General features: G+C 45.9%; 7 protein-coding genes across 7 annotated transcripts; 3 read left to right on the top strand and 4 right to left on the bottom strand.

Moving 5' to 3' along the window:
• The first annotated feature begins 104 nt into the window (after positions 1-104).
• On the top strand, positions 105-2,658 carry GGS22DRAFT_169933 (uncharacterized protein). The gene has a single exon (XM_047962392.1). It carries the CDS (start codon positions 829-831, stop codon positions 2,401-2,403), a length of 1,575 nt encoding a protein of 524 aa, XP_047816466.1. The 5' UTR covers positions 105-828; the 3' UTR covers positions 2,404-2,658.
• A 6,679-nt stretch (positions 2,659-9,337) lies between these two features.
• On the top strand, positions 9,338-10,992 carry GGS22DRAFT_195863 (uncharacterized protein; the record flags this gene model as incomplete). The annotated part of the gene is made up of 2 exons (XM_047965734.1): positions 9,338-9,560; positions 9,621-10,992. The coding sequence occupies 2 exons, from the start codon at positions 9,338-9,340 to the stop codon at positions 10,898-10,900; spliced, it is 1,503 nt and encodes a 500-aa protein (XP_047816465.1). The 3' UTR covers positions 10,901-10,992.
• Positions 10,993-12,229: 1,237 nt separating this feature from the next.
• On the bottom strand, positions 12,230-14,047 carry GGS22DRAFT_195861 (ASST-domain-containing protein; the record flags this gene model as incomplete). The annotated part of the gene is made up of 3 exons (XM_047965733.1): positions 13,900-14,047; positions 12,995-13,730; positions 12,230-12,922 (listed from the first exon to the last, which is right to left on the bottom strand). The coding sequence occupies exons 1-3, from the start codon at positions 14,013-14,015 to the stop codon at positions 12,230-12,232; spliced, it is 1,545 nt and encodes a 514-aa protein (XP_047816464.1). The 5' UTR covers positions 14,016-14,047.
• An 853-nt stretch (positions 14,048-14,900) lies between these two features.
• On the bottom strand, positions 14,901-18,027 carry GGS22DRAFT_181139 (heterokaryon incompatibility protein-domain-containing protein; the record flags this gene model as incomplete). Its single annotated transcript, XM_047963841.1, has 2 exons — positions 14,901-17,711; positions 18,019-18,027. 2 exons carry the CDS (start codon positions 18,025-18,027, stop codon positions 14,901-14,903), a joined length of 2,820 nt encoding a protein of 939 aa, XP_047816463.1.
• A 1,017-nt stretch (positions 18,028-19,044) lies between these two features.
• On the bottom strand, positions 19,045-21,024 carry GGS22DRAFT_195857 (heterokaryon incompatibility protein-domain-containing protein). The gene has a single exon (XM_047965732.1). It carries the CDS (start codon positions 20,980-20,982, stop codon positions 19,108-19,110), a length of 1,875 nt encoding a protein of 624 aa, XP_047816462.1. The 5' UTR covers positions 20,983-21,024; the 3' UTR covers positions 19,045-19,107.
• Positions 21,025-21,555: 531 nt separating this feature from the next.
• Positions 21,556-22,575, top strand: GGS22DRAFT_195853 (uncharacterized protein; the record flags this gene model as incomplete). The annotated part of the gene is made up of 1 exon (XM_047965731.1): positions 21,556-22,575. The coding sequence occupies one exon, from the start codon at positions 21,556-21,558 to the stop codon at positions 22,366-22,368; it is 813 nt and encodes a 270-aa protein (XP_047816461.1). The 3' UTR covers positions 22,369-22,575.
• Positions 22,576-22,876: 301 nt separating this feature from the next.
• On the bottom strand, positions 22,877-24,595 carry GGS22DRAFT_195851 (uncharacterized protein). The gene is made up of 5 exons (XM_047965730.1): positions 24,437-24,595; positions 24,179-24,367; positions 23,888-24,118; positions 23,455-23,825; positions 22,877-23,331 (listed from the first exon to the last, which is right to left on the bottom strand). The coding sequence occupies exons 1-5, from the start codon at positions 24,561-24,563 to the stop codon at positions 23,050-23,052; spliced, it is 1,200 nt and encodes a 399-aa protein (XP_047816460.1). The 5' UTR covers positions 24,564-24,595; the 3' UTR covers positions 22,877-23,049.
• Between the last annotated feature and the right edge of the window lie 796 nt (positions 24,596-25,391).

The raw sequence follows: 25,391 nt of genomic DNA, 5'->3' as shown, positions 1-25,391 counted from the left end.
CTGGTCTTTCTTGCGTTTCTCAGGCCACGTTCGCGTTGTGGATCTAGATATAGAAAATACGACGGAAATAGGATTACTTTAGCATGATAAAGATGTCGTTCATGATCAACACTCTACTAGATCAGCTAGATATAATGTGAAATGCAGCTGTAGTTCGGTCCGTTTCATCGAAGGTAGTACCAATCTAGCTAGGAAGATGATGCGTTTGCCGCGTTGCGAGTGGTGCGCTGCGTACCCATGTGGCTTATCCCGTGCTTAGGCGTGCTTAGGGAGCCTAGCGATCGCTTAGGAATCTCGGACGGCAGCGAGGCAACTGGCTGAACCCAAGCCGTCGATCCTAGCTAGATCTAGCGAATCAACGCACCGAATGTCGTTCTCCCGGCTTGGCGGAGTTTGGGGACAGTGATCCCTCAATACAGCAGCAACACAGAGCTTCTACGGTAGGAAAAACGGCGTGTTTCGTTAGGATGGCCGTGGCACAGATAACTAACGCTGTCCTTTTTCGTTCTCGGCTTTCCTCGTCGGCCCTTTCTTATGTTTCTCTGTCCTCTTCTAGTTTATCCATGTGGCATTTCCCCCCTGATTACTTGCGTCGCCATCCTCACGTCTCTTTAATTGAAACAGACTTACCTCATCTACCGATCGGGCGACCAGGCTAATATATTGCTTACGTCTCACTTTTCATATCGAAATCCAAGCAGGCGGTCCAAGGCCACGATTCAGAGAGCTCCGGTAGAAGGGCTCTCCCTACGCCAATCTAGATCAATATGCTAAACAGAGCCTCTATGATCCGGAGATAGTACCTAACGCTAACGCTAACGACGAACAATGATGCGAACCGTATCGAACCGGGTGCTACCTCTCGCATTCCGTTATGGCTCGGTGCTTCTAGCCGCCCTGCTTGTCTACTACGTTATTCGCGAGCCCCTGAACTCGGCCGTTAGCAATGTATCGTTTCTAGGGAAGGCAAGTTTGCACGCCACCGAGAAAGGGAACGAGCCGGCCGACATTGCGGCCGTCGGAGGCGCCAAGGCCGTTGACGACCCGGCGCAAATAGATCTGGCAGGCGCGGTGGAAGATGTCCCGGAAAAGAAAGTGCAGGAGCCAATGGGCGATATTGGTATTGTCTACGAAAAGAAATACAAGCCGGAGCCGGCACCTTCCAACCCTATCGGAGACCACTTCCCGTGGCTCACGCATTCCAACGCTCCGCCGCCAGTCCTCGAAAACAACCTAGCTCCTTTCCCACACGTCGAAGAAGCGACGCCGCTCCTAATCGGCTTTACGAGGAATTGGCCGCTGCTACTCCAATGCGTTAGCAGCTACATCGCGGCGGGGTGGCCGGCGGAGGATATATACGTCGTAGAGAACACGGGCACATTCCACTCGAACCGAAACGGGGATCTCGAGCTACAAAATCCATTCTTCCTCAACCACACCGCGCTCAAGATTCTAGGAGTACACGTTCTGGAGACGCCGACACTTCTCAGCTTCTCGCAGATGCAGAACCACTTTTTGAGCATGGCGCTGGAGCACGACTGGCCGCACTTCTGGTGGAGCCACATGGACGTGCTAGTCTTCAGCGACGAGGACGTAAAGAAGAACGACCGCGACCACGACTGGGATCACGACCCGTACGCGACCATCTACGAGCGCTGCGTCGGCCTTCTACGTTACCTCAACGGCCCCGACATGCCCCCCTGGGCCACCCACTTCTTCCAATTCGACCACCTGGCCCTCGTCAACCGCGACGCCTACCTCGAAGTCGGAGCCTGGGACACACAAATCCCTTACTACGCCTCCGATTGCGATATGTACCTCCGTCTCCACTGGGCCGGGTACTGGCAACCACAAAGCGAAGCCGGGCTCGTCTTCGACGTGGCCTCCGTCTTCGACGACATCGCCGTGCTGTTCCGCGTCGCCGGCTCACACGCCACATTCTTGGGTGACCCAGTATACGCCAAGGCCTCGTCCAGCGGCAGCGAAGACGAGCGCGCGCACCACGAGGCCGACCTCAAGCGCGAGAAGGACATGTACCCGTGGGTAGAAAAAGAAGGCGAGACGTTCGCGCATCTCGTGGAGATGGCCTCTCGCATGCAGGATCTCAAGTGGAAAGACGAGGGAACCCGGCGGAATGACTGGCAGACGAGACAGACGGGCGGAAAGGACGATCCGTTTTACCGCGACCCCGAGGGCTTTGCGGCGGGCGTGGAGACGCTGGTGGATGCTGGGAGACGCGTTTTCGCGGATAAGTGGGGTCATCGTGGGTGTGATCTCTTGGCTATGGGGATTGAGGGCAAGGATGCGTGGCGCTTGCAGCGCGATTGGGATATTAATGAGGGGCCTGGTAGTGAGGGTGGGAATTGGGGGAAGGATTGGATGACGGGGAGTGATGGGGAGTGAGTGGTAGAGCTGGGTACCGAGATAAGTGAATGGGAAGGGGGAAGATACAGATGCTTGGGGATAGGGTGGAACGCCGTTCTAGAAACCTGGTTGAAAAGAGGCGGTGATTATGGATTGTGTGTACATAAGACTCTACGGCGTTGGCGGATGGACGGGCGGGAACAGTCCCCCTTGGCGTTGTACGGATGTCTGGTTTGATGAAAAGCGCTTGCGCATATATTGTTTATAGTAATGATGACTCAAATATGATCTCTAGGTCCGAGGTCTTTCCTTGATTTAACTAAAGGGTGCTGTAATTAGATCACGGACAATGATGAGCACCCGTGCTCTATGAGAATCATCACTAAGTTCGATGGTATTCTAATTCTTACGTTACAATAAACTACGAATTCATTCGAAGGTTAGGTAACGGGGGGCCCTCTCACTGGTTATGCGCTGAAACATACAGTTGGTAATGGATATTTTTCCACAGAACTTCTTTCTCGCAGCTGCGCGGAATGATATCCAGTATGACTAACCACATGATATATCGAGGTATATTCTATTAATAGATAGGTCGTCATATAAACGTTCTTATGTGCTCCAAAATACCTAGTGACGTTAAAAAAGATAGATCTAGGCCTAGAGAACGTGTCTCCCCTGTTTACCCCTGACGTGACGCACTGGGCAATGAAGATCTACAGCACATAATATGATCACCTCAATGGCAATGTAGACGTGAGCCCGGTTATGTCCTTGCAGTATATACCTATGTATATATGCTGTCGTTGTAGACGCGGCCAGACACGACGCATGCGACGCCGACTTTCTAGTAGGGCCGACTTAGTTGCAGTCCTACCTACCGTTGCAATGAGTATTGCATGACTGGGTTACAAGGCTGCATATAACACGCATTAAGGCGACGATAAATTTAGATTTCTAGACTTGTCTAGATCTATGTGCTTGATAAATGTTTTATTAAGCATCAGATACTTCTCCGAAATTGAGCTCTTGAATTAACACAATTGTTACATTGAATTCCATCGACATTCGCTCAGTCAGTTACGCCTCCCCATTCTAGATCGTTTAATACAAGATTAATCTCAGCATCCTGTAAATCATTCGCCATTTCTTGCTACCGGGTAATGTAAACGAGGCGGCGCGTCAATCATTGTCGACCTAAGAGTAAGATACCTAGGAAAATGTGGCATGGCGATGGTCAGAGCAAGACTTCAAGCAATCAGTATTCTGATAATTCAGGTGTTATATATGCAATCAAGCTTACCGATATAATGACGTTTTTTTATTTATCTCTTAGGGAATCTTAAGGGGTAGATTTGGATGAGATCTAGGCTGGTTGTAGGGGCAAGCGCCATTGAAGGTGTTCGAAGCCTCGGGTGGTATCGTTGGTAATGTTGCCGCTTTTATTCTAACAATACACTAAAAACAATGTGACGCCCAAAGTGAGTTAAGGTCTTCCTGTATCGTCGTGTCTAACGTCTCGTCCATTTCCGGAATTTTGCAGCTTAGCCTTTTCCTCTTAGATACAATGAGAATAAGCCAAACTATAGTTGATACACAGAAAGGGTTGATGACCCCGAAGACCCAGACCACAGGATCCAAAATACCAATCCTCTGTGTGATGACGAGAAAAAGTGTGAGGACCACAAAGAAGTACGAGATACTCAAGCAAGTGCCGGCTTGTCGTATTTCACAATCTAGCATGCCAGGAGCCTCTTCTGTGAAAATACATAGGCCCTTAGGCATATGTAATATCCTTTGAACCTGGCGGCCTCGTCGTACCACAAGTTCCCGTCGTTGAACAATTTGCTTTTCGACGATAATCATAACACCAGCTAGTATGCCTTTGAAAAGGGCTATTGTCCCAAGGTGGGCGCAGAACTCAACAAGACATTCTGCCATCATGTAAGTGACGTCGGTGTAGTGTTAAGTATTGGTGTAGGTGCCTTTGGTGACGCGGAGTAAATAGGAAGAATGATGTTTGTTGATATTCTCAAGGCCTAGATGAATACGACTTCGAAGTTTACTGCGGGTATCTTATCATGGGAGACTGAGTTAGGGTTAATTAATATCAAAGATATCTAACTTTCTAGATACAAATAGTGAAGAACTTTATATATACTTTACTAGGTACCAACCTAGGTATGATAGACTTTCGTGGTAAACCTACTAGCAAGACTATACAAACTTTATTACCCCTTTAATTCTAACTATAGTTAAGGATATTATTGTCTTAGAGATTACTAGGTTAATGATATGAACTTGGTAATGTTGAAGAAAGGCGTAATAGATCAAGGTTACATCACCGAGGATAAAGAAAGGTAAGTATAATTAATTTTACATACTTAGCCAGATAGAAGTAGGTACCTACCTAGGGAGATATACAATAACTTTGTTATTCCATATCTACCTACCCAGGAGATTCTGACCTGATTACGGAGATATGTAACTGTAAATCGACACACCTTGTTTCTAATAGTTACTAGGTACCTACCTAGGTAATCGTTGAATTTACGAACCCTTTATTAGTCATATTCATTTTGAGAGTTAGTTGCATAACCTGATAACGTTTCTCTATTCTCTGGAGTTGATAATTCACTTATGGTCAACATGCCTCTGAGACATTGCTGTTGTTTAGGGAAAGATAAACTGATAGTATGGTGGTAGGCCTCGTCTTACCCAAATCAAATTTTATTAAATAAGCGTACAAGACATCATCGTTTCGTGGAGAAACGCCAGATCACATCCATAGCAACATGTTGACGTTAGTTTAACACTGACAGTTAAACCCGAGTCCCGACACAAGGGATAGGGGCCACATTAATACCTGACCACCCTTGACAGCGAAATGAGCTCAAAAGAGCTCTTAGAAGAACTTATGAAAAAGCGGTGGCAAATTCTTCAAGATTCGATAACAAATAGGCATTGTCTCCACTGTCTGAGAAACCAATTAAGGACTTTCGATGGGGACCTTGAGTATTCGTTTCGTTATACTTTGATAGAAAGCTACTACGATACGAAGAACTCTGCAGTTTAGAAAGTCCTGTTGCACCGCATGACGGACAACATGCCCCTAAGGTCCTTAGTTTATGAGTTCCGTATGTAGAATAGTTATCCGATATTTGCGTTGATGTCGACATAGGACCCTTATTTGAACACTAAATCGTACAGGCATTTGCCACAGGACTTTCTATATCTCGGGTCTTCCCGTCGTGGCAACAATGGAAATACATCCGTAGTTGTATCTTCCGGTGTCATCATCGGAGAACTTTTATAGTCCGATTGAGAGAAACTTGCGAGGACCTGAATTGATATCTCGCCAAGTCGGCCCCTAAAAGTATTTCAAAGAAATAATAATTTGGCGGAGCCGATGTCAACATCAACGTCGACTTTGATGACGTTAGGTACTATCTTGGCTAACTGACCTTTTAACTAGTATGATCTTAACTATCTCAAGGTATTACTACAACTGGCCGGTTTGCCGCCTTTGGGAGGGAACACATATTCTCTCATCTTCCCAAGCATGGAACTAGTGTTCTGTTTCTAGTATAGTTGATGACTTCCCAAACGCCAAGGATAGCTGGATTGTTAACGAAGGGGTGCATATGGCGGCATGCAGGTGTCAATGAGATATCAAAACCTGGAAAAAATTAGTCTACTGCATCGTGATATGACTATTCGAGATGTCTGCATATCCTACACGAAACTACTAGGTATTTCTTTTTATCATGGGTGAATGGTGGTTGTGAGAATACAGTTTGTTCAGCGTGGTACGCTTTAGGGTAAGAAAAAAACGTGAAATTACGAACATTCAGCTTCTTTAGCAATATGTAGCGATATGTATTGTACCATGGATGACTTCATATACCCAAGTTCACCTGGGCCATATCGATAGGTACCTTCTGGAAGTCATAATGGAGCATTCTACACCAAGGTAATATTTTCTCAGTCTCCATATCTCATAGAGTCCGGCCTCTCGGATACAGCCCATAGCAAACACCGGGTTAGACTGGAGTCGCTCTATCATATATTAATGTGGCGAAGATACCTGCACCCCAGAATCTCATATGGACCGACCATTTCTTGTGTAATGATGCGATAGATTGCGAGAGTTGTTATTGAATGGCGCATTTAGGCGGAAGAAGACGTTTTTTGTCGTCACTGGTATTCGGTTAGTTTCATCTCGATGATAATAGGTGTGATTCGGATTCGAATTGCAACAAAACTAAATGTTGTTCTCAAATGAAAAATCTCGAGATACTCAGCAGAATTTCTCAATGATTGCTCTTCCGAAAGCGGTTTTCCATTGGACCAGCTTCTACATTTGGAATACTAGATACTCGGAGTCCAGTCTCAACTAGGCATGATCGCCTAGATGAATAGCATTTCATAAGCCTATGCTAATGTCGCTTACTATGACAAGGCATCCTAGCATTAGCATCAGGTGTAAGCAGTGTAGCGAGTGTGAGTGTGAGGCCCACGAGTCATAGTAAAATATAGTGATCACGGTCCGCCCAGTTGGTAAAGAAGACCGGATCGTTGGGGCATGTTATCTCTCGGCATGTGAAGGAGAGGGGATCGCAGAGAGGGTTAGTATTGAAACAATAAGGGTCCTAGAGCCTGGACTTCCTCAAACATTAGACTGATATCATTGGACGCGACGTCAAAGAAAATTGGAACGTGCTATAAAATCAGATAAGGTTGGATGGGTTGCAATCTGCGAGGGAGACGCATCTCAAAAGCCCCCCCTGAAATGTAATGGGTGGGCCAATCACATGCGGGAGTCTCGAAGAATGGCACCAATAGTGTTGCCGTATCGGATGATGTTGAAAACCCGACTTTGATCGCTAGATTTCCGTAGGCATATACAGGGATTGAATGTACCTTGTAGGCATCTGGCATAGATATCTGGCAGGAGTAAATGACGAACGCGTATTCAAGATTTCGGGTCGAGCAAGCTGAATCAACGTAACGAGTCGGCGCTGCGGGTCGATTTAGTGTACAAACCGACAGGGATCAAGATCCCCGAACAGATCATCCCGAGGGCGTCGATCACTACGATCGCATATTAGGTATTATCCCGCCCGCGGGTTAAATCTGAGCTTAGAATTGTTCGAGAAGCTATAGTTATGACCTATATATTTTCAGATAGAGCTAATGGGAGAGCATTTTTGGTCTGGGATATTATCGACTTGCCAACATAAAGAGATAGATAAAGGTGAGGATAAGCATTATTTAGCTTATAGCACACGTATTATAACCTACCGACATAGTAGGTAGCTAAGACAACTGTGGATATCAACTTACTACCCGGTCCATGTAGACAACCTTGGCGGCGATGCCAAGCTTTGAGATTTTCGACACCTACCGCGTACGAAATTCCTACATACCTCCCATGATGATTTTTATCGCGTAACAGCTCTAGTTTCCTGCCATTTAAGAGTACCTTGCAGTCTATCTTGCAACCTCGTTTAGCACAAATTTACCCTTTAAGGTCCCCTCCCGAAGAACATAAATCTAGATATCTGCGACTGATGACCGAACGAACCACGTCGAGTCTTGGAAATGGTCGAGATAACGTTTGGGCAGCCATCACAGTCGAGGTCGGGAAAAACGTGATGGGAATATGTAGTAAGTAAAGGGCCATAGAGGAGGTAGGCTTCTTAGTAGTCGATGCAAAGACATGGGGGATCCATCGCGTCTAGGCCAATGAGAACGAAACTCGTAACACGGTAGAGATAAAAACCCGATACTACCTGCCAAAGTTGTCACTCAGCCTCAACAATGAGTAGGCCTCCTCGCCGGTGTGACTACGCCTGACCTGGACTGACCTGTTACCTAATGCTGGTCCATGACCAATGTGACCTATGGACATAGCCGCATGCCTCTCAAGTTCTAGCCGCAAAAAAACGGTCGAATTCATTCTACCTAGCTAAAATGTATTAGCATATCTGCCTAGGTAGAGTCTCGGTGAGATACAACTTATTGTTATGTAACCAGTCACATTATGTGTCTCGCATCAATAAGTTCCTCCCCCATACCCCCATATCATCTGCTATTGTGGCTGCCTATGTACTAGGTACCTACCTACCTACCTATTCTACTAGTAGCCACCAAGGCATCTATCTTACAAAGGCACTCACCTGGAAATATGATAAATCGACGAGATGCCTACGGCCAAAAGCATGCGAGCAAGTGGCGTAGTAAGTTGTATCTCTTCCCTTGGTCCTGATGACCGGATTCGGACTCGAGATCTGGTAACGCACCTCTGATAGGGCTGGGCGTGTTAATTGTCCCAGTAAACCACCACGCTTCTCTACACCCGGTTCTTTACAATGTGCCGACGTGGCGTGCAGATATGCACAGATATGTTGTGTTCCGGTTAACGGTTCCTGAATCTAGGGACTTGATCCCCACAACCAGAGTAACCAGTGGTTAGCCACACACAACCTTCTAGGGATCATGCCCGCACCCCATGCTTGCTCTATTGTGGATTCTGAGATCAGATTTGAGGCGACACTGACTGGGATCAACATGGGGATTTTCCATTTCGAGTAGTTGGTAAAGCAAACAAGATACAAAGCTTGATAGCTTGGTCGACTCCATCATCGTTGAAACTGGGGATGCACGCCACGCCCATCTAGGCCCGGACGTCCTCCCATGCAGGACCGGGGCATCGTTGATCTTTGCGATATCGAAGAAGCCGTATCGTTCGATGGGTCGGGGATGAATAGTAACTTAGAGCACCGTAGGTATGAGGGTCCCTACCTGATCGCGCATAGATGAAGCCGAGAATCTCATGCCTCACTAGTACTTATATCCCTTACCTTCATCCTGTCGTTTCTTCCGATTTCTAGAATTCCTCGTGTCAACCAACCCCAAAGAACAACAATCAAAAGATTAGAGAAAAAGACATCCTTATCCTCTTTTCACCATGACGCACAACCATTCTGAAAAAGGACACCCGGGTGCCTTTGATTTGGCACCGACCCCCATTGCTTCAACCTTACCATCGACCGGACCCTCAACGGGGACGACCACCCCGTCGATACACTCTGTTGGGAAGGGGGGCAATAATGAAAAGCAGGTTGAGACAATCACAGAGCGTGCCATCCTCCCAGACCAACTCGGAACCGAACTCAGTCGACAAGTCCGCCGTAAGTCTTCATCGCTACCTAGCCTAGAACTAAAATAGGTTGCTAACATATCTCCTATAGACAAATATGCCTCCTCATACAGGAAAATATTCGGAGTCATATTCACAGCCAACCTAGCTGTCTTCATAGCCTTGATGGCAACCAATAAGGGTAATCCTAACTCGCGAGATGTGGGTAGCGCCGCATCTGCAAACCTCATGGTTAGCATCTTGTTCCGTCAGGAGGAATTCGTCAACCTTTGCTATGAAATCTGCGTCTGTGTCCCCCACTCTTGGCCTATCTACATCCGAAAGCGCCTCGCCAAGGTCTTTCACTACGGGGGTGGTCACAGTGGTGCAGGAACGGCTGCAGTAGTATGGTATATACTTTACACGATATTGGCAACGAAAGAATGGATTGACGAGCCAGTGACTGACGAGTTGGTAAACATGATCACCAGTTGGATCTTGGTCTCCATGTTCATCGTCATCTTAACTTCAGCTCACCCCGACTTGCGCCGAAGGTTCCACGACTACTTCGAGGCTTTCCACCGTTTCGCTGGTTGGACGGCGCTGACGACTTTCTGGATCCACAACATCTTCTCTGCCAGAGTCACTGCCAGACAATGGGACGCTTCCATCGGCTACGTCCTTCTCCACTCTCCTAACTTCTGGTGTATCTGTATCTCAACCTCATGCACCATCGCCTCTTGGTCTCGTCTGCGCCACCGCGTAGTGTACCCCGAGAAGTTGAGTGACCACGCCACCCGCCTGCACTTCAAGTACCGGGGAATGGCACCTTTCTACGGTCTTAAGATTAGCGACAAGCCTCTGACTGAGTGGCATGCTTTCGCCACCATCCCCGATACTGACCCTGAATCTGGAAAGATCACAGGCTTCAGCGTCGTAGTCAGTAACGCCGGTGACTGGACCAAGAAGCAAATCATGAAGCCCAACGAGCGAAAGCTATGGGTCCGTGGCGCTCCCCTCCACGGTCTTCTCTACACTTCCAAGCTATTCAAGCAAATCGTTGTCGTCGCCACTGGATCTGGTATCGGACCTTGCTTGTCTCTTCTGTTCGCTGATGCTACTCCCCGCCGCGTATTCTGGAGTACACGAGAACCTGTTGGAACATATGGTGCTCAGGTTGTGGCCGAAGTTAAGCGAGCTGACCCCAACGCCGTTATCTGGAACACCCACGAGAGGGGATACCCGGACATTGTTCGGGAAGTTTACCAACTCGTCCACGAATCTAACGCTGAGGCCGTCTTCATCATCTCTAACCCCAAGGTGACAGAGAAGGTCGTCTACGGCATGACCACTCGTGGTGTCCCCGCTTACGGTGCTATTTTCGACTCTTAAACAACGGCTATAATGAATGAATGGATCATGACGGAAGATTGCTAATATCGGCAAGTCCTCTAAACTTACTAGGGGCATTGGGGATGGCAATGTGTGATGTAGGGATTAGCGAAGCATTAAGTTGGGATTCAGTGTGGGATCACAACCCGAGGAGTGGCATTGTCGACGAGAAGTTAAAGTTGAATGGATTTTTTATTATCTGGCGGGCAGCAGAGCCGCTCTTGTAACTTTTCACTTCGCGACATTCTTTTTCCTTTCTCCCCCTTATCCCCCCGTTTCTTTTTCAAACTCTGCAGGAATATGGCTGGACATCATGAGGACACTGTAAATAGATTATTAGATAACGCGAAATGCCGCTTCTCAGGTTGGACACAGATATCAACTAGGTATCAAAAGCTTAGAATAGACTTAGATCCCACCATGAAACTAACTATCTATGAATGCGATTTTTACCTTCTGGTAAATCATTCTCTTAGAACTCTCCATTGTCACATGGTTTTTTCTTCGTAGTGTTTTTCATTTTTTATTCTTCTTTTCATACCTACCTAATCTCTTCACCAAATGACACGGAGCTACTGCTGGTCAACTATAGTGCATGTGTTACTCCTTGTCTAGAACGACCCATCATGAATACTGTGGCAACCCTCTTTACCGATGCTATTGGATATTCCAGCGTCCCGAATATGAGCTGAAGAATGATACCAATCCACTTCGCCCACTTACTACAATCCTACCTGCTTGGCTAGGGAGCCTAGTAACGTAAGTACCTTTCAAAGGGGCTACGTCATGAAAAACCGAACTAACAAAAGTAGAAGGCTTCATTTGAATATGACCATGATACCGTATTTGGAGGTTGTTTGAAGAGTGGCGGGAGCAGAATCTGAGTGGCTCCACGAAGGGTAGCAGTCACATGTAACAGCAGATGTTACAATGCATGCAGTAAGAATGATATCCGATCTAGAGCCTGAAGGTTACAGCCAAGAATATCCACACTAATATGACGCATGTACTGCTGTGCGCGCCGCAAATCGTCGGAGGGTTAATTATGTGAGTCAATCTGATGAAAAATTGTACGTTGGATAGTCACTAGTGAAAGGGTGACGACGCCACCCCCTTTTTTTCATCTTGGCACAGCATTAGATGCCGACGAATAAAGGAGTAAACCCCTAACTTCTATAATATGTACACATTAAATGAACATTAGTTAAATTGTACTAAGATACCTTTGAGAATTCTTTTGCCCATATTTTCAAATTTCCTTTCTCAAGCGGCGACCCCCTTATTCACAAATTTTCTTCCAAGTGGACATGGCGATCACACAGCTGGCAATCAGCAAGTATCCTGGGACAATATAACAGGAGAAGCCCCAAATGTACCAATACCACGTCCCTGAGCCTCAACACGTACCAAGGGCGACTGTCCTGGTACGCTTGTTACGGTTTCGAACCCAGTCTTCTCCACTTGAGCAGCCAGAGTGAGACTAGAGTTGCTCGCACCTGTGAAAACCTTCCACGCACGGTGTTCTGTCGCACCAAGCCAGCTCATGTACACCATGGTCTTATTATTTGCAGCATCTATGCAAGCAAAAGCATCTGGTGCTGTCTTGGGCTTGCCAACCCACGGGAGACGGTAAGCGCGGTACGAGAAAATGTAACCATCACCAGGTCCGAATTGAGCCTGCATGGCGACAGAACCATCTGAACTATACTCTCGGATCTTAGGGGTTGAACCGTATCCCATCACGACGTGTCCATCGTCTAGCTTCTGCAAATTTCCTTGGGAATGGGCGTAGACTGTGTCTCGGGGATCGATGTACGCACGATCAAGAGTTGCCTTCATGGTTTTTGTGTTCAAGTTCATGAAGATGCCTTTCGTCTGGTCTATGCCGGAGACGACGTCCGAGTTCGCGTTGTCGAAGATGCTGATCTGAACAGTGTCTCCCACCTCGCGGTGAATTCTAGCATCGTGCTGATAGGAAAAGGAAAGACCTTCGCCAAGCTCAAAGTCACCTCCAGATTTGCCCTAGATTTCGTTAGATCATGCTTCTGAGGAAAAAGGTATTTGCTCAGGTGGGGAAAGGTGAGTTGATCTTACCTGTAGAGTCCATTCTACCGATCCGTCCTTCGCGATCTTGAAAACTGAACTATAGTAACGCGAGGAGATCAAGTATGACCCGTCTGTAAACTTTTCGACTGAGTTGATATGGAAATATCCATATGGAAGAGATTGGTTCTTCCCGTAATCTGCCAAGGGGTAGAACTCCAACACATCCGAAATGGGAATCTGGTCAACGTGGCTTAGTGCGCTCCATTTGAAAAGGATTTCGTTGGTCTTAATGTCTAGCTCGTAGAAGATAGAGTCGGACACCCAACCATCAACTGGGCCGCCGACCGAGCTCAGATCGTACTGAGTGACGTTGTAGACAGTCACTAGGATAGTGTCATCTGCAGTGATCTTGGATTCGTGCAAATCAAGGTACGAAACGAGCTGGGTGGGGTCCAGTTCTGGGATCGTCACAAAGTTCTCCTCCGCAGCAGTCAACGAAACATTGTAAATGCTCGTATAAGACTCATCGAGAATCTGAATGATACCATGACCCCAACCATAAGGCTCCGGTAGAGATATTCCATTGAAGAAAGTCAAGACCGGTTTCCCCTCGAAAGTTTGAGCCTTGAAAGCGGCGTAGTCGCCAAGTGGGGCGCTCTGCCAAACGAGCTCATTATCATCAGACATGATAAAGAGACTGTAGTTGTGCGCATAGTTGCCATTTTGGACGAAAAAGAGATATCCAGGAGAAGTCGGGCCATATTTTGTGATGTTCAAAGACGGTCTGCGACGCGTAGTGTAAGCAACTGCTCATTCCATAGGTAGTCGTGAGTTGAATTGTGTTTCCAGGAATATTCAATCTTGGAGAATATGAATATTCTCATAGGCTGTTCATGAAGATGAACCCCAACATAGGTACTGGGTAAGTAATAAACAAGACTAGGGTTACTTACGGTTCGCGGGAACTGGATTTATACGTCTGCCAAGGCCATGAGATGTTCTGCGCTGAGGCTGGCAAAGCCTGAAACAAGCATGCCACAGAATATGCTAAAGAAAGTGAGAGCTGCATATTGAACTGTGCCGTTATCGTGCGGATGGCGCAATAGTTCGAGCGGAATGCGTGATACACGGAAATGCATAAAACTACGCTTTATAACTACCGGTGCCCTCAACTCTAAGTCCGATTGCGGTTCTCGATGTGGGCTAGTAAATAAAATTCACAATAGGATGGTGGGCTTCGTAAACGTGGTCCCTGTCATGAACACCCGGCGCTAGACCAGGGGCTTCATCCAGTCTGTTTTCTTACGATCATAATGTTTTTTCGAGTGTCGTAGGACTATGGGAGTAGCTCTACGATAGCGTAGGTTCTTCCGTTTGAAGTGATCCATCATAAATATAAGTATTATTTCTAGCGTTTGAAATAATGTCAAGATCGGATCAAGGCATATTCTGGATGAGTGTAGATTTTACGCACTGAAAATGTTGAAAATAAGAAAAGTTCCAGGTACGCATAGTAACGATAACAACGCTAAAATCAGTATAGCTAGCGCGCTGAAGGATTCAGGATGATCATCATTTCCATAACAAGTTTACAACGTCATTAGCAACAATCATTCCACCAATTACGGACAGATGTCAGAATTAAGTAGAACTTCCGCACCTTCAAAAAATTTCTAGGCTATGAATTAAGGGAACTAGACGGGAAATGTGGATCTAACGGATCTAATCAGCGGATCTGATAAGATTGATCAGGATCAACAACCAATTATCACAAGCTGTGGGTCGACTTAAGTGTTGAATGGCAGTAGCGTTCAGGGGGTTCCGACCCCAGAATCCGAAGTAATTTCCCTCCCCAGCTTCCGATATGCAAGCGACATCAAATATTTCACTCAGCTAAGGCGAAGTTTCAACTTTTCGTTACTAAATTCCGGCGGATACGGAGTAGTAAACTTTTCTATCTCAATTCAAATATCTGATCCGGAATATCGCCATAAAACTTCCTACGCACCGCTTCACCATCCATCATGCCATGGATATAACTCTCCCCTATGAGACGATAATAACGTAGAGGGTCCTTTTCTCTTGCCTTTTTTTCGTTCTTCGCTCTTTCTGATAGGTCGCCATTCTTCTCCGCATCCTCCTCACTACCATCATTAACCTGAATCTCTTCTCTCCCAGGTTTCCCATCATCTAGCAATTCCTTTAGCTTCTTGTTTGCAATCTCCGTAGCTTCCTTTATACCCTTTGGCACCTCTCCTTTAGCCTTGAAATCCAACTTCCGGCGTCGTCTCTCCTGACACTTACTAATAAGTGTTTTCAGATTTTCCGCAGTATCATCCATCTTTTCTTTCCTCGTATCCTCTGGTCCCTTTTGCCTTTCCCTCAAAATAACAGGCACCGTACATCCGTAGATAATACCAACTTTATCTCCTTTTCTTACATCGCTTGATGCTAGTCCTAAAACATTTCCCTTCGTCTTAAACAATCGGCGATTCCAAATAACTGCCTGAACGCGTCGACAAAATTCAGCAATAATGGAATTGCGTTCGTCGTTGATTAGAGCTGTGGTGTTAATACCACCACTCCGTAGCCCCCCCTTGATTGCAGACTCCTTACATGCTCTGGCGTAATAATATGGCGGATTTTTATTATCCTTGCCTCTGTCTGCAACAAGTGTTCTCCAGAACTCGTCAGGTGGGTTGTATTTGTCAGGTTCTTTCCAACCACCTAATTTGAGCCAAGATGTCGGAATAGAACCACCCTGAGAAGCTTCCATTACTTCAGCAACTTCATCAAATATAAATCCCTTGACATAGAGGCTGTAATGTCCTAAGGAAAGTCTCTTTCGGAATTTGAGGACTGTTAAATCTGCATGTTCTGTCTGCGCCGCACTGTAGTTCCTATCACGGTCGCGAGGAACGCCAACAAGAGGATCGGCGTTAACTCTACCAGCTTTCTGAATGTCCATACCAGGGTGATAGAATAGTGCGAAAGGCGCAGATGATGCCAGAGGAATCCAAGATGGAAGCGGAATATCAACGTCCTCCGAGGTATCATCGGTATCCCCATCTGAATCTTCACTTTGGGAGTTACGGATGCGACTACGTTGTTTCTGTGGCGAATTATAGAGTCTCGAAAGGTGAGGGAAGTGCTTTTTTTTCCACTGCCTAGCCTCCCATCTCCGATCCTTATCCTCTTCATTTGATACTCTGACTTCACCTTCATCATAAAATGACCATTCTTTTTTATACCAAATTTCCAGAACAGTTTCCAACCACTGCCTCAATGCTTTCTTGGGCTTCTTTGATAGCGCAGAGTCTTCTTGAATACGGGTTGACCCCCTGGTAGGTGGTTCGAGAGCCCATGGGCGGCATAGAATATCTAGCGTCTGCACCTTGTCTACTTCGTAGCCGCGATGGATGCTGAATTCAACGAAGTCTCGGCAGACATCATAATATGGCTTGCCATAATCCACGTGGAACGGCTTCTCCTCCAGAAAAGAAGAGAAGCCCGTGCGCATAAATAATGCGTATCTTTTGTCTGCAGGAACTGATTTTTCGACAAATGGCGAAGTATCGCGAGCGACGGCGAGCAATGAGTATATCGCATCTCGAGGCTCTGATGTTTGGAAGATGAACATGGTGGTTACTAGGTATTGTAAACTCAACAAGCTCCGTCTCTTCAAGGGGTCGATTGTTTGAATATCATCAGGTTCGGGATTTGGGACGGTGTTTGTGTCTATACTCTGGGTTCGAAAGATTTTGCCTGTTGCTTGGACTAGGAGGCTGGCTCCAAGTTCGGAAACATGTTCGAACCAGCCAGGAATGTGGCGGAACTTCTCATCCTTCTGCATCACCTCGGAAAGCCGGTGAGTCGCCGTTTCCACTTCAACAAATAATTCCACTGCGACAGCAAAGTTATCCCAAGGAATTTCGTCGGGACCGCAATATATAGTTGCTTTCCGGGCCAGCGCGATTTCTTGGACCATCCACCGGCGCGAAAACCAGGATCTTTGCATAAGTGCCAGCAATGCTTGCCACTTGTTCCCATATGTTTTGTCTGAACATATCAAGTCGAAATGCTTGAGTTCTATCACTTCTTCTTTGATGAATTTGATTGCTGCCTTACTATCGTCGTTGCTCTCTCCAAGCCAGATACACACCTGCTCGGCTCTGGTATAGATTCTCGACATCATCTGAACCTGATGATTCCGCTCGTTGTCATCTTCCTGGTTGATACATATTGAATCAATCCATAATGTTCTAGGTTTCTGTGTATATCGGAGATACTTCAGCGCCAGTGCTAAACTTTTCTTTATCCTTCTCTTATATGGCATGCCGTCCTCTTCAATGATGATAGCGTAATCATCAGGTTCAGTTCCCCAACACCACGATAAAGCTTCGTATTCGATTCGAATGGCCTCAACATCCCGGTATTGAGCTATTCTTTCTTCCTGGATCGCATCTTCTTCCGTTGGTGGTGGTTCCGAACTAACATTGTTGTATTCTCTACTATCCTCATCTTCTAGCTCTTTGCGTGGGTATTGGGTGGATCCGATCTTATCTTTCTTGGGGTTAAGGTTAGGCTTTGTTGGTACGTGAAAAGCGTTATCATAATCTGCCTCTATGAATTCGCAAAGGATTTGATGGTTATTAAAGGCGGCTGGCTTCAACCGCAGAAGACGAATTCTCATTTTTGTATTAGGCAATTTGATATATTTGAACTCTTTAACAAGGGACAGATCTGGATCATCATATCTTTGAAGCTTAGGAAGTCCGTCTGAGGCGACTCCGCTACCATCTACTGGGAGTAGATAATAAAGGCGATTTTCCATCATCACTTTGGATAATTCCCTCTCCATAGTTGTGCTACAAGATTATTTTTCATAGGGGAGGCACAGAATAGTTTAGTTGGGTCAAGACATATGAAGATGAATTTGAGTAGGTAGAGATTTGTTTGAAATATCTTTTGCTTGAATGCATAAAACTAACCTGAGCACATGAGTTCTAATAATAAATTTAATTCATCAGTCAATCCCAGTTAGCTAGCTTCTTGCGATCTAACTTGATCACCTGGCACATGATATGGTTTTTCTTTTTTCTTCACCCGTATGATTCAGCCACTCCATGCGGGCTAATCTACGAAATGGTCAAAGGGGGACACCACCCCGGTCCAAGTGAAGAAGAACCGCCAACCGGACACATCCACATTACCTCTCATGGAGCAACTAATTTACTGTAAGAATGCGATTTGTTGAAGCTTGTAATCACCGTAACACTATTACACTTCGCGCTACCTCTAAGAATAGAGAAACCCGTTTCTACGTAATAACGCGATAGGCCTGTAATTATATCTGCAGTGACTAGCCACACCCCTTACCGTTATCGACCAACCCGGTTTTATCCACGGATACTATTATGTTGTGCTCCATGCGAGAGTTATTACCTTAGTTTGGAGAGAAAGAAAGTTGAGTCGTTTTAAAAAGAGTGAAAAAATCATGAGATGAAAACTTGGGATTCAGATGATTGAACTTTTATGTTATAAATGTATGAGTTAATAACAAGTGCTGGACAAATTTACTTAGTGAACTCAAAAAGGCCTCCGTTTCTTTCTTCACATATTTACTTTCCCGCAAGAATAAGACATTATGCGGCTAGCCGCTGTGGACAAAGGTCTGCATGCGCTTCATCTTCAGCTACCAAGTTAGCCACCATACATGTACGCTGGCTAAGGTGGCGTTTGTGAGTGTCGTCTTCCGAGATGCAACCAAGAGGCATTCAAAACGAAAGAGCACTGCAACTGAAACTTGCCTTTGGTGGTGTAGTATGGCAGGACCCAGAAAGCAGTTAATCAGTGATGTCATCGACGATGCTATCTCACATTATACTTTGGAAGAGCTCATGTCGGAATGACTAAGAGTGGCAGGGAGGGGATATTGACAAATGTACCTACCTAGTACCTTTATGTACGTACTTAGGGAGGTCACAATCTAAAAAGCAGCATACAATATTACCATGCACCGATGTTAGGTACCTACCTACATATGCATCGGCACACGATTTGCGTCGGAGTATTAGGCCAAAAGGATAATGTAATGTATACCTTAGGTACCTTACTAGGTAAATATAATAAATGAACATGAAATATCATCGATAGATAGCTTAGATTATATCAAAATATACCATACTTTGGTTTGCGTTTTGGGTATCTTTGACGAATTGCTCAGAATAGTCTTGATATCCCTTTTGATCATCATCGAGGCCTCGCGGGTATTTATCTAACGTGGTAGTACCAACCATCCTGTATTGGCCGTTACTGTCTGATCGCACCAGAATAGGCGACAGAAGCGCTGGAAACACGCATAATATGTCGCCTTGTTCGGGGTTAGCGTGGTCGTCCCAGAGGAATCCCGTTGTACCATCTTCCAGCACAAATGAGCCCTGTCCGAGGATCATATACTGCCATTTTGCACTGTATAGTAAATCATTTGCCTCCTCCTCTATTGTAGGCCACTTCCTCATCATGAATTCCGGTCGAATGAATGGCTTGTCCTGTATCATGGATTCATATGCATTCACGAAAGCCTGTTCGAAACCATCAGGCCAATCCCATGGATCATTCTGGAAGAATCGAGATACTCGGCTCCGTAGCCATTGTTGAAGAAGTTGATTACGTGGGATATCTGTTAATGAGGAGCTTACTGAAAGTATCGCCTTCTCACAGTCAAGATATTTGCTTAGTGGATAGATCGGTTCAGTTGCAGTTCGAGGTGGTTGAGCTGGAAAGACAGAAATACAACGTCCTAATATTATTCCTGGCATCCTTAAAACGTTCGTTTCTATTGAAAAGCTGAAGCACGAGCAAGAGGGATTATCAGGTTCATTGTCGACTCCAATTGGGACTTGATTCCGAAGATCGGGAACCCAAGACGGGACGCCATTCAGAGCTCCGATAGGACCTAATCCTAGCACCCTGGTGTCTTTCGCTTTTGAGAGGATGAATCTGGTGTACTGGAAATAAACGTTCTCATATGGTTGTTTGTAATCGGGAAGCATCGACTGTGGAAGCGACCAACCCCTGAGCAATCCCAATAATCCATATATGCGATCATGAGGTACGGTAGCATTGAGATGGTAAGTTCTGTCGAGCCATCGGAGGATTTTGAAAGCGTGGTAAGCTTCTAGATCAGCAGTACTCATCTGGTCGACATCGCCACGTGGAAGCGGCTCATACTGGCCCCGGAGCATGAAGTATGTCAAGGGACTTGACGACTTAACATAGTCTGACCGGAATACCAAGTAGATCCATGCGGATAAAAAAGCCTTCAGATCCATTGATACAGGGCCTAAAAGTAAGATAGGTCGTTTCTGGGCAAGAACAACTTCCTGTGCAATCCAAATGCGGGTAAACCATGCATTATTTCCGACTTTTTTCAATGTTGCGATAAATTTGGACAATTCTGACTGGTTCCTGGCCTCTTTTAGATTTTCTTCTGTGTATTCTTCAATGACCTGCCGCAGTGGAGCGTCTGGGCCACCAGCTCGGCGCTGGAAAGTTTCTAACAATGCTGACATTTCCGCCACAGAGTCCCGTTCCTCTGGGTTTATTGGACCTAGCCATGCCACAACTTGTTCGCTCATAGTGTAGATATCGCCCATTTTCGGTATCTGGAAGGCCTTTTCTTCAATGTCAGTTTGGTTGATACAAATAGCATCAACCCAGAGGTAGAAATTCCTAGGGTCTTCGTCGATCAGCTCCTCTGGATCCTCGAGCAATCTCCGCCTGAATTCAAGTAAGGCGTCGTAGAGGTTTTGCGTAACTTGGAGCGAGCCCTCATCAACGATTATGACCTGCATGTTTTCTGTGCTGCCCCATACGTATGATAGGGCGCAGAAAGATGGGTTGGATGACAGCTTTTCATGATGAAGGTAACATTTTATAACGGGTGAGTAGTTCACATCAAAACTGATCAGCCTTATTTCATCTTCGTCTAAAGAATGATATTCGACAGGTTCCAATTGTGTTAACTGATCCATACTTGTATGTGAACTTAACGAATCTGTGATAAAAAGATGTGTTACAATTTACGTGTTGCTTGTTAAAATCGATCGGCTCTGGGGCTGAGGTACCTGAGGGTTGACGTGCCTATCAGCTGATACGTTTGCTGATCAATGGGCTGTAGGAGGGGCAGGCAGCAAGGGGATCGTCGTATAGAGAATTGGGGGCTAAAACAATGACCATCCCCATGCTTTATCTCTCATGCCACTACAGGACTGTACCTACCTACCTAGGTATGTATCCCTTCAATTACGAGATAACCAGAGACATAGAAAATCTGATTGTCAAAGCGAAACAATCACTGATAGTGCACCCACCGTCCATTGTTAGCCATGAAGATGCCAAAGAAGGAACCAAGAACAATGACCTTGTTTCCTATTGAACATGCCTCAAACCCCTTTAACACTTAGTCCCGCTACCTTTCAGATGCACTATTTAAATCTACCCAGAATTATCGTCTCTACTCTATCCAGAATTATCATCTCTACTCTATTCAGAATTATCATCTCTACCGCTCATAAGTTTTTATTTAAGCAAAATTTCTATTCACTATGGCGACGATTCACATTTTTAGAACTGCTGAGGCTGAGTACAATGCAGAGCCAGGATTCTGGACTATGAGAGACTCAGGCTTGTCCGTAGAGGGTCTCGAACAGTGCATTGAATTCTCTGCTTATTCCGAGTTCCTCTCATCTATGCAGTACGTCACCCACGTGGTGTCTTCACCCTTGCGTAGCTCTATCTTCTCCTGCCGTATCGCATTTGACCGTGTAGTTTCGAGCACTAGTGTCATCGTTTCTCCGAATCTAATGGATGTGGGATGTCCGACTCCGAGCCTGGGAACCGACGCCGTTACGCTTGGCGTGGAATTCAGTGGGCAGATTGACCGAAGTATGCTTCCGAATGGATGGGAATCTATCGACTCGGGTAGCGCGAACGAGTACAAGTTGGAGAATATCAAAGCACGCACAAAGGCTGCAAGAGAGTGGCTTATGGACCTTGCACGTACTGCGGGCGAGAAAGCTCACATTGTAGTGATGACCCACGGCCAGACTGCCCATTTAGTTGCTGATGACTTCCAAGGAGTCGAGTCACCTTACGATGCCAATTGGGATGGCGATTTGAGCTGGCGTTCTTACAATTTCGATTTTGCCGCTGAAAAGATGATCGAAACAACTGAAAGCCGTGTTAGAAGAGGAGTGGCAGACACCGATGTTCTTACCGACGACGAGAACAGCGCCATTAGGGCGGCAGTAGAAGGCCTAATTGAGGAGCGTGCGCCTCTAATTCGGATCACCCAAGCTGACCATGTAGAAGCTGAGAACGCGTTGCCATTGATGGTTAATCATCTTCATCCAAACTAGGTACGATGGTCAATCTTTAGTAGGTGTATATAGTCAATTGAATTGATAAATGCCCCAGATAATTAATACTTATTCTTGATATTTCTTTATGTTTGGTACCTACTTCTCTGGTAGGTACTAGGTACCAGGTATGTTGCAAGTTTTGAAGTTGTAAAATCACGGGCCACCTAAAAGATTTTTAGTGTCCACAATATAGTGGAATTTAGCCCCTAACCCTCTAAATCCTAGGGCCTGGATATGAACTGAAGAAGTGGTAGGTAGGTAACCTTAGAACCAACCTCACTCTTTTAATACCTACCCAAAGTTAAAAATATCGCCGGCGTGATCGACGCTCCACATTTCACAGCATTTTGCAATCTGGAAAACTCTTAACCGTCTAATTCAAGGTAACTGGTAATAGGCTGGGAAGGATGCAAAAAGTATAAATTACATAAAAACGCAATCCTGGATAATAGAAACAAAAGGGGTATCGTCATTTACCTATCCAGATTCCCAACAGCGCCCCATTGTAACAACCTCTTTTCGTATTCTATTCCCATGTGTATCCTATATTCCAACTTTTAGTTGACGCCAAGCCCTTAAGTGCCAGTAGGGCAATGCTACCGAACCTCATGATGCCAACCCCAACTCCTAATTATACAAGCTTTACGCAAATTAGAACTTATAGCTCCATGCTTCATGTTAGCTAGGTTGTGTACTTTGGGAAACTGAATGTTGTCCGTTATCATCGGTAGCTGTTGTAGTTTTTGCTCCGTCTATATTCTTCAACCGTGTATCGGAAGGACCTTCATTCGACGTATCCTGGAACTCTTGGATATAGTCTGTGTCATCGGGGGCATCCCTATCGCGGGCGGGAACTACCGGGGCCTCCACATCTGCTGGCTGCTTGCGAAACCTCCTTGGTATGAACGTCTTGTACATTGTTTGCCGAAATGTTCGTGTAGTTCCGAATACGACGAAAACCTATAGGGTTATATATTAGTGACGCACGAACAGGCGATATGAATAACGGCTGGCAAGTTCACGTTGAAAAATACGAGGCCACGAGACTCAAGCCTCCTCAGGGTAAACGATAGATGGACCTACCAGTAAACTGGTCGAAACCCCTGCCAAGAAATGTAAGAAATCGGTCCTAGCTTTCCCCACAGACAGATCCGCAGCTTCGCCTAATTGCTCTTTGGTGTGGGTTCTTAGCTGAGCCACCTCTGATAGGATAGTAATTAACTGGAAAGTCGCCAACACGACGAAGCCGATTGAGAATCGCAGGACCAGCCAACGATCATAGATGCTTTGACGGCCGTCGCCTTGATCCAACACATTGATGTCTCCACCAGACTCCCGCGACCTTCGCGAAAATAAGTAACGAGCATTCCATGAGACAAGCCGGTGTCGAGTATAGATATATTTGATGAGAATCGCTATTAATAAGACACTGCCAATCGAAAGGCTAATCATTACTACTCTCGTGTCAGCAAAATCGACCCCTTAAGGATTATTAAAAGGGGTGGGGGACGTTTACTATTAAAGTTCGCGAGTATTAAGAAAGCTACGTGAGAGTTTTGGACCCTTTCCACACGCAGTAGAGCCATTAGAATGGCAGGCAGGATAATAGCCACAAGTTTCGCTAGCTGGTTGGCTCTTTGCCTGAGGCGTTTGGAAGTTGTAAAGTGTGCGAATTTAAATACGGTATAAGTGAGCGCGACGGCCCAGAAAAGGGTAAGCATTGCTTCCACATTGTATGTGTAATATTCTATTACAATATGGGTGGTCAACAAGAGGTTCATCAGTGAAAGAGGTCTCTTTAACTTACGTATATAGAATAGGACAAGATCGAGGCCAAATGACGCTCCCGCGATAGCTATCTCTGGGCTGCCAAGATGCCTGAGAGTGTATTCGTACTGCTCCGTTTTGATATCTCTCCACCAAACGAATGTATGAAATTGCTGGATAATACTTCCAATGGTGCCAAGAAGCGTAGAGTAGGAAAGTAGCGCGACATCTATGAATTGTCATTAGCGATTGATATTAGGATAGTAGATGTGGCGGTCCTTCATGGTTAGAAACATACAGCTATCTCTTTCCTGATGCGTCCAGACCAACCATATCATAAGCCCACTAGCTCCAAGGCATAGGAATGAATATACAAGAACGATAATAGCAACGCCAACTACCTCAGGGAGTAGTTGAACTCCCATATCGAGTCGACGAGAGGTAATTGAGACATTGGCGACAGTCGAAATAGACTCGACGTTGGAAAGTCGCAAAATTAAAACACCGGAACATCGGGATAATAAGGTTTGGCTATCCAGGGGCTTCCGAACAAGCCAAGCAATATCTCCATCGCCCTAACTGACGAGTAAGTACCGCCGCCGATTCTAGACGCCAAGAGCCCGGTGCTGTCACGGTTACAACCTTGTTCGGGCGTGTTACCGAGATAATCCATGTGAGATTTCCACTCAGATCGGCGTGGGGGTGCAGAAGTAGCTAGCCTAGGTTCACGGAGCAAGCAAAAGCGCAATACGAATGGGAGATCTCAAGCGAGAAGGGTTTGTGCGGCCAATGGCATAATTGGGACAATTTCGGCAGTGTTGGGGTCATCTACCGAACCCTCGACGCCGATGAAACTCAACCCCACGTTATGGGGAAGCGAGCTTTAGCACATCATCTCGAGGCGAAAACTATGATGACCCTATTTCTGAAGTCATGATATAAGAAAAAAAGAGTCGAGACCATAGAGGCTGAGATTCGCTCCGAGCTAACTTGAGGCGAATATTTGTAGCGTGTTGTGACGATGCTTACTACGGCTAGAATTGGGTCTTGGAGGGTCGTCCGCTGAACTTACTGGACGTTAGTGAGAAACAAGGGTAAAGAACAAGCCAACTACTAGGGGAGTCAGCCCGGTTTTCACGATCCAATACAGCGATCGACGAGAATTTTGGTCTAAATCAAACTTAAATTGGCTATGGTGCAAGATCTAATAATATGGAGAATCGTAGATCACGCTTCCACGAAGTCCTCAAAAC

Source organism: Annulohypoxylon maeteangense (genome assembly GCF_022496945.1).
Source record: "Annulohypoxylon maeteangense strain CBS 123835 unplaced genomic scaffold GGS22scaffold_15, whole genome shotgun sequence".
Taxonomy (NCBI): Eukaryota; Fungi; Ascomycota; class Sordariomycetes; order Xylariales; family Hypoxylaceae; genus Annulohypoxylon; species Annulohypoxylon maeteangense.
The sequence above is the reverse complement of the archived record's forward strand: the minus strand, read 5'-3'. Positions and strand labels throughout refer to the sequence as shown.

Excerpts from the sequence above, each read along its gene's own strand:
- GGS22DRAFT_169933 (XM_047962392.1), top strand. The coding sequence starts at position 829 with ATGATGCGAACCGTATCGAACCGGGTGCTACCTCTCGCATTCCGTTAT.
- GGS22DRAFT_195857 (XM_047965732.1), bottom strand. The coding sequence starts at position 20,982 with ATGGATCAGTTAACACAATTGGAACCTGTCGAATATCATTCTTTAGAC.
- GGS22DRAFT_195851 (XM_047965730.1), bottom strand. The coding sequence starts at position 24,563 with ATGGGAGTTCAACTACTCCCTGAGGTAGTTGGCGTTGCTATTATCGTT. Across the intron at positions 23,826-23,887 it reads AATACTCGCGAACTTTAATA|TAATGATTAGCCTTTCGATT; the intron begins GTAAACGTCCCC and ends ACACGAGAGTAG. Across the intron at positions 23,332-23,454 it reads GGGTTTCGACCAGTTTACTG|GTTTTCGTCGTATTCGGAAC; the intron begins GTAGGTCCATCT and ends ATAACCCTATAG.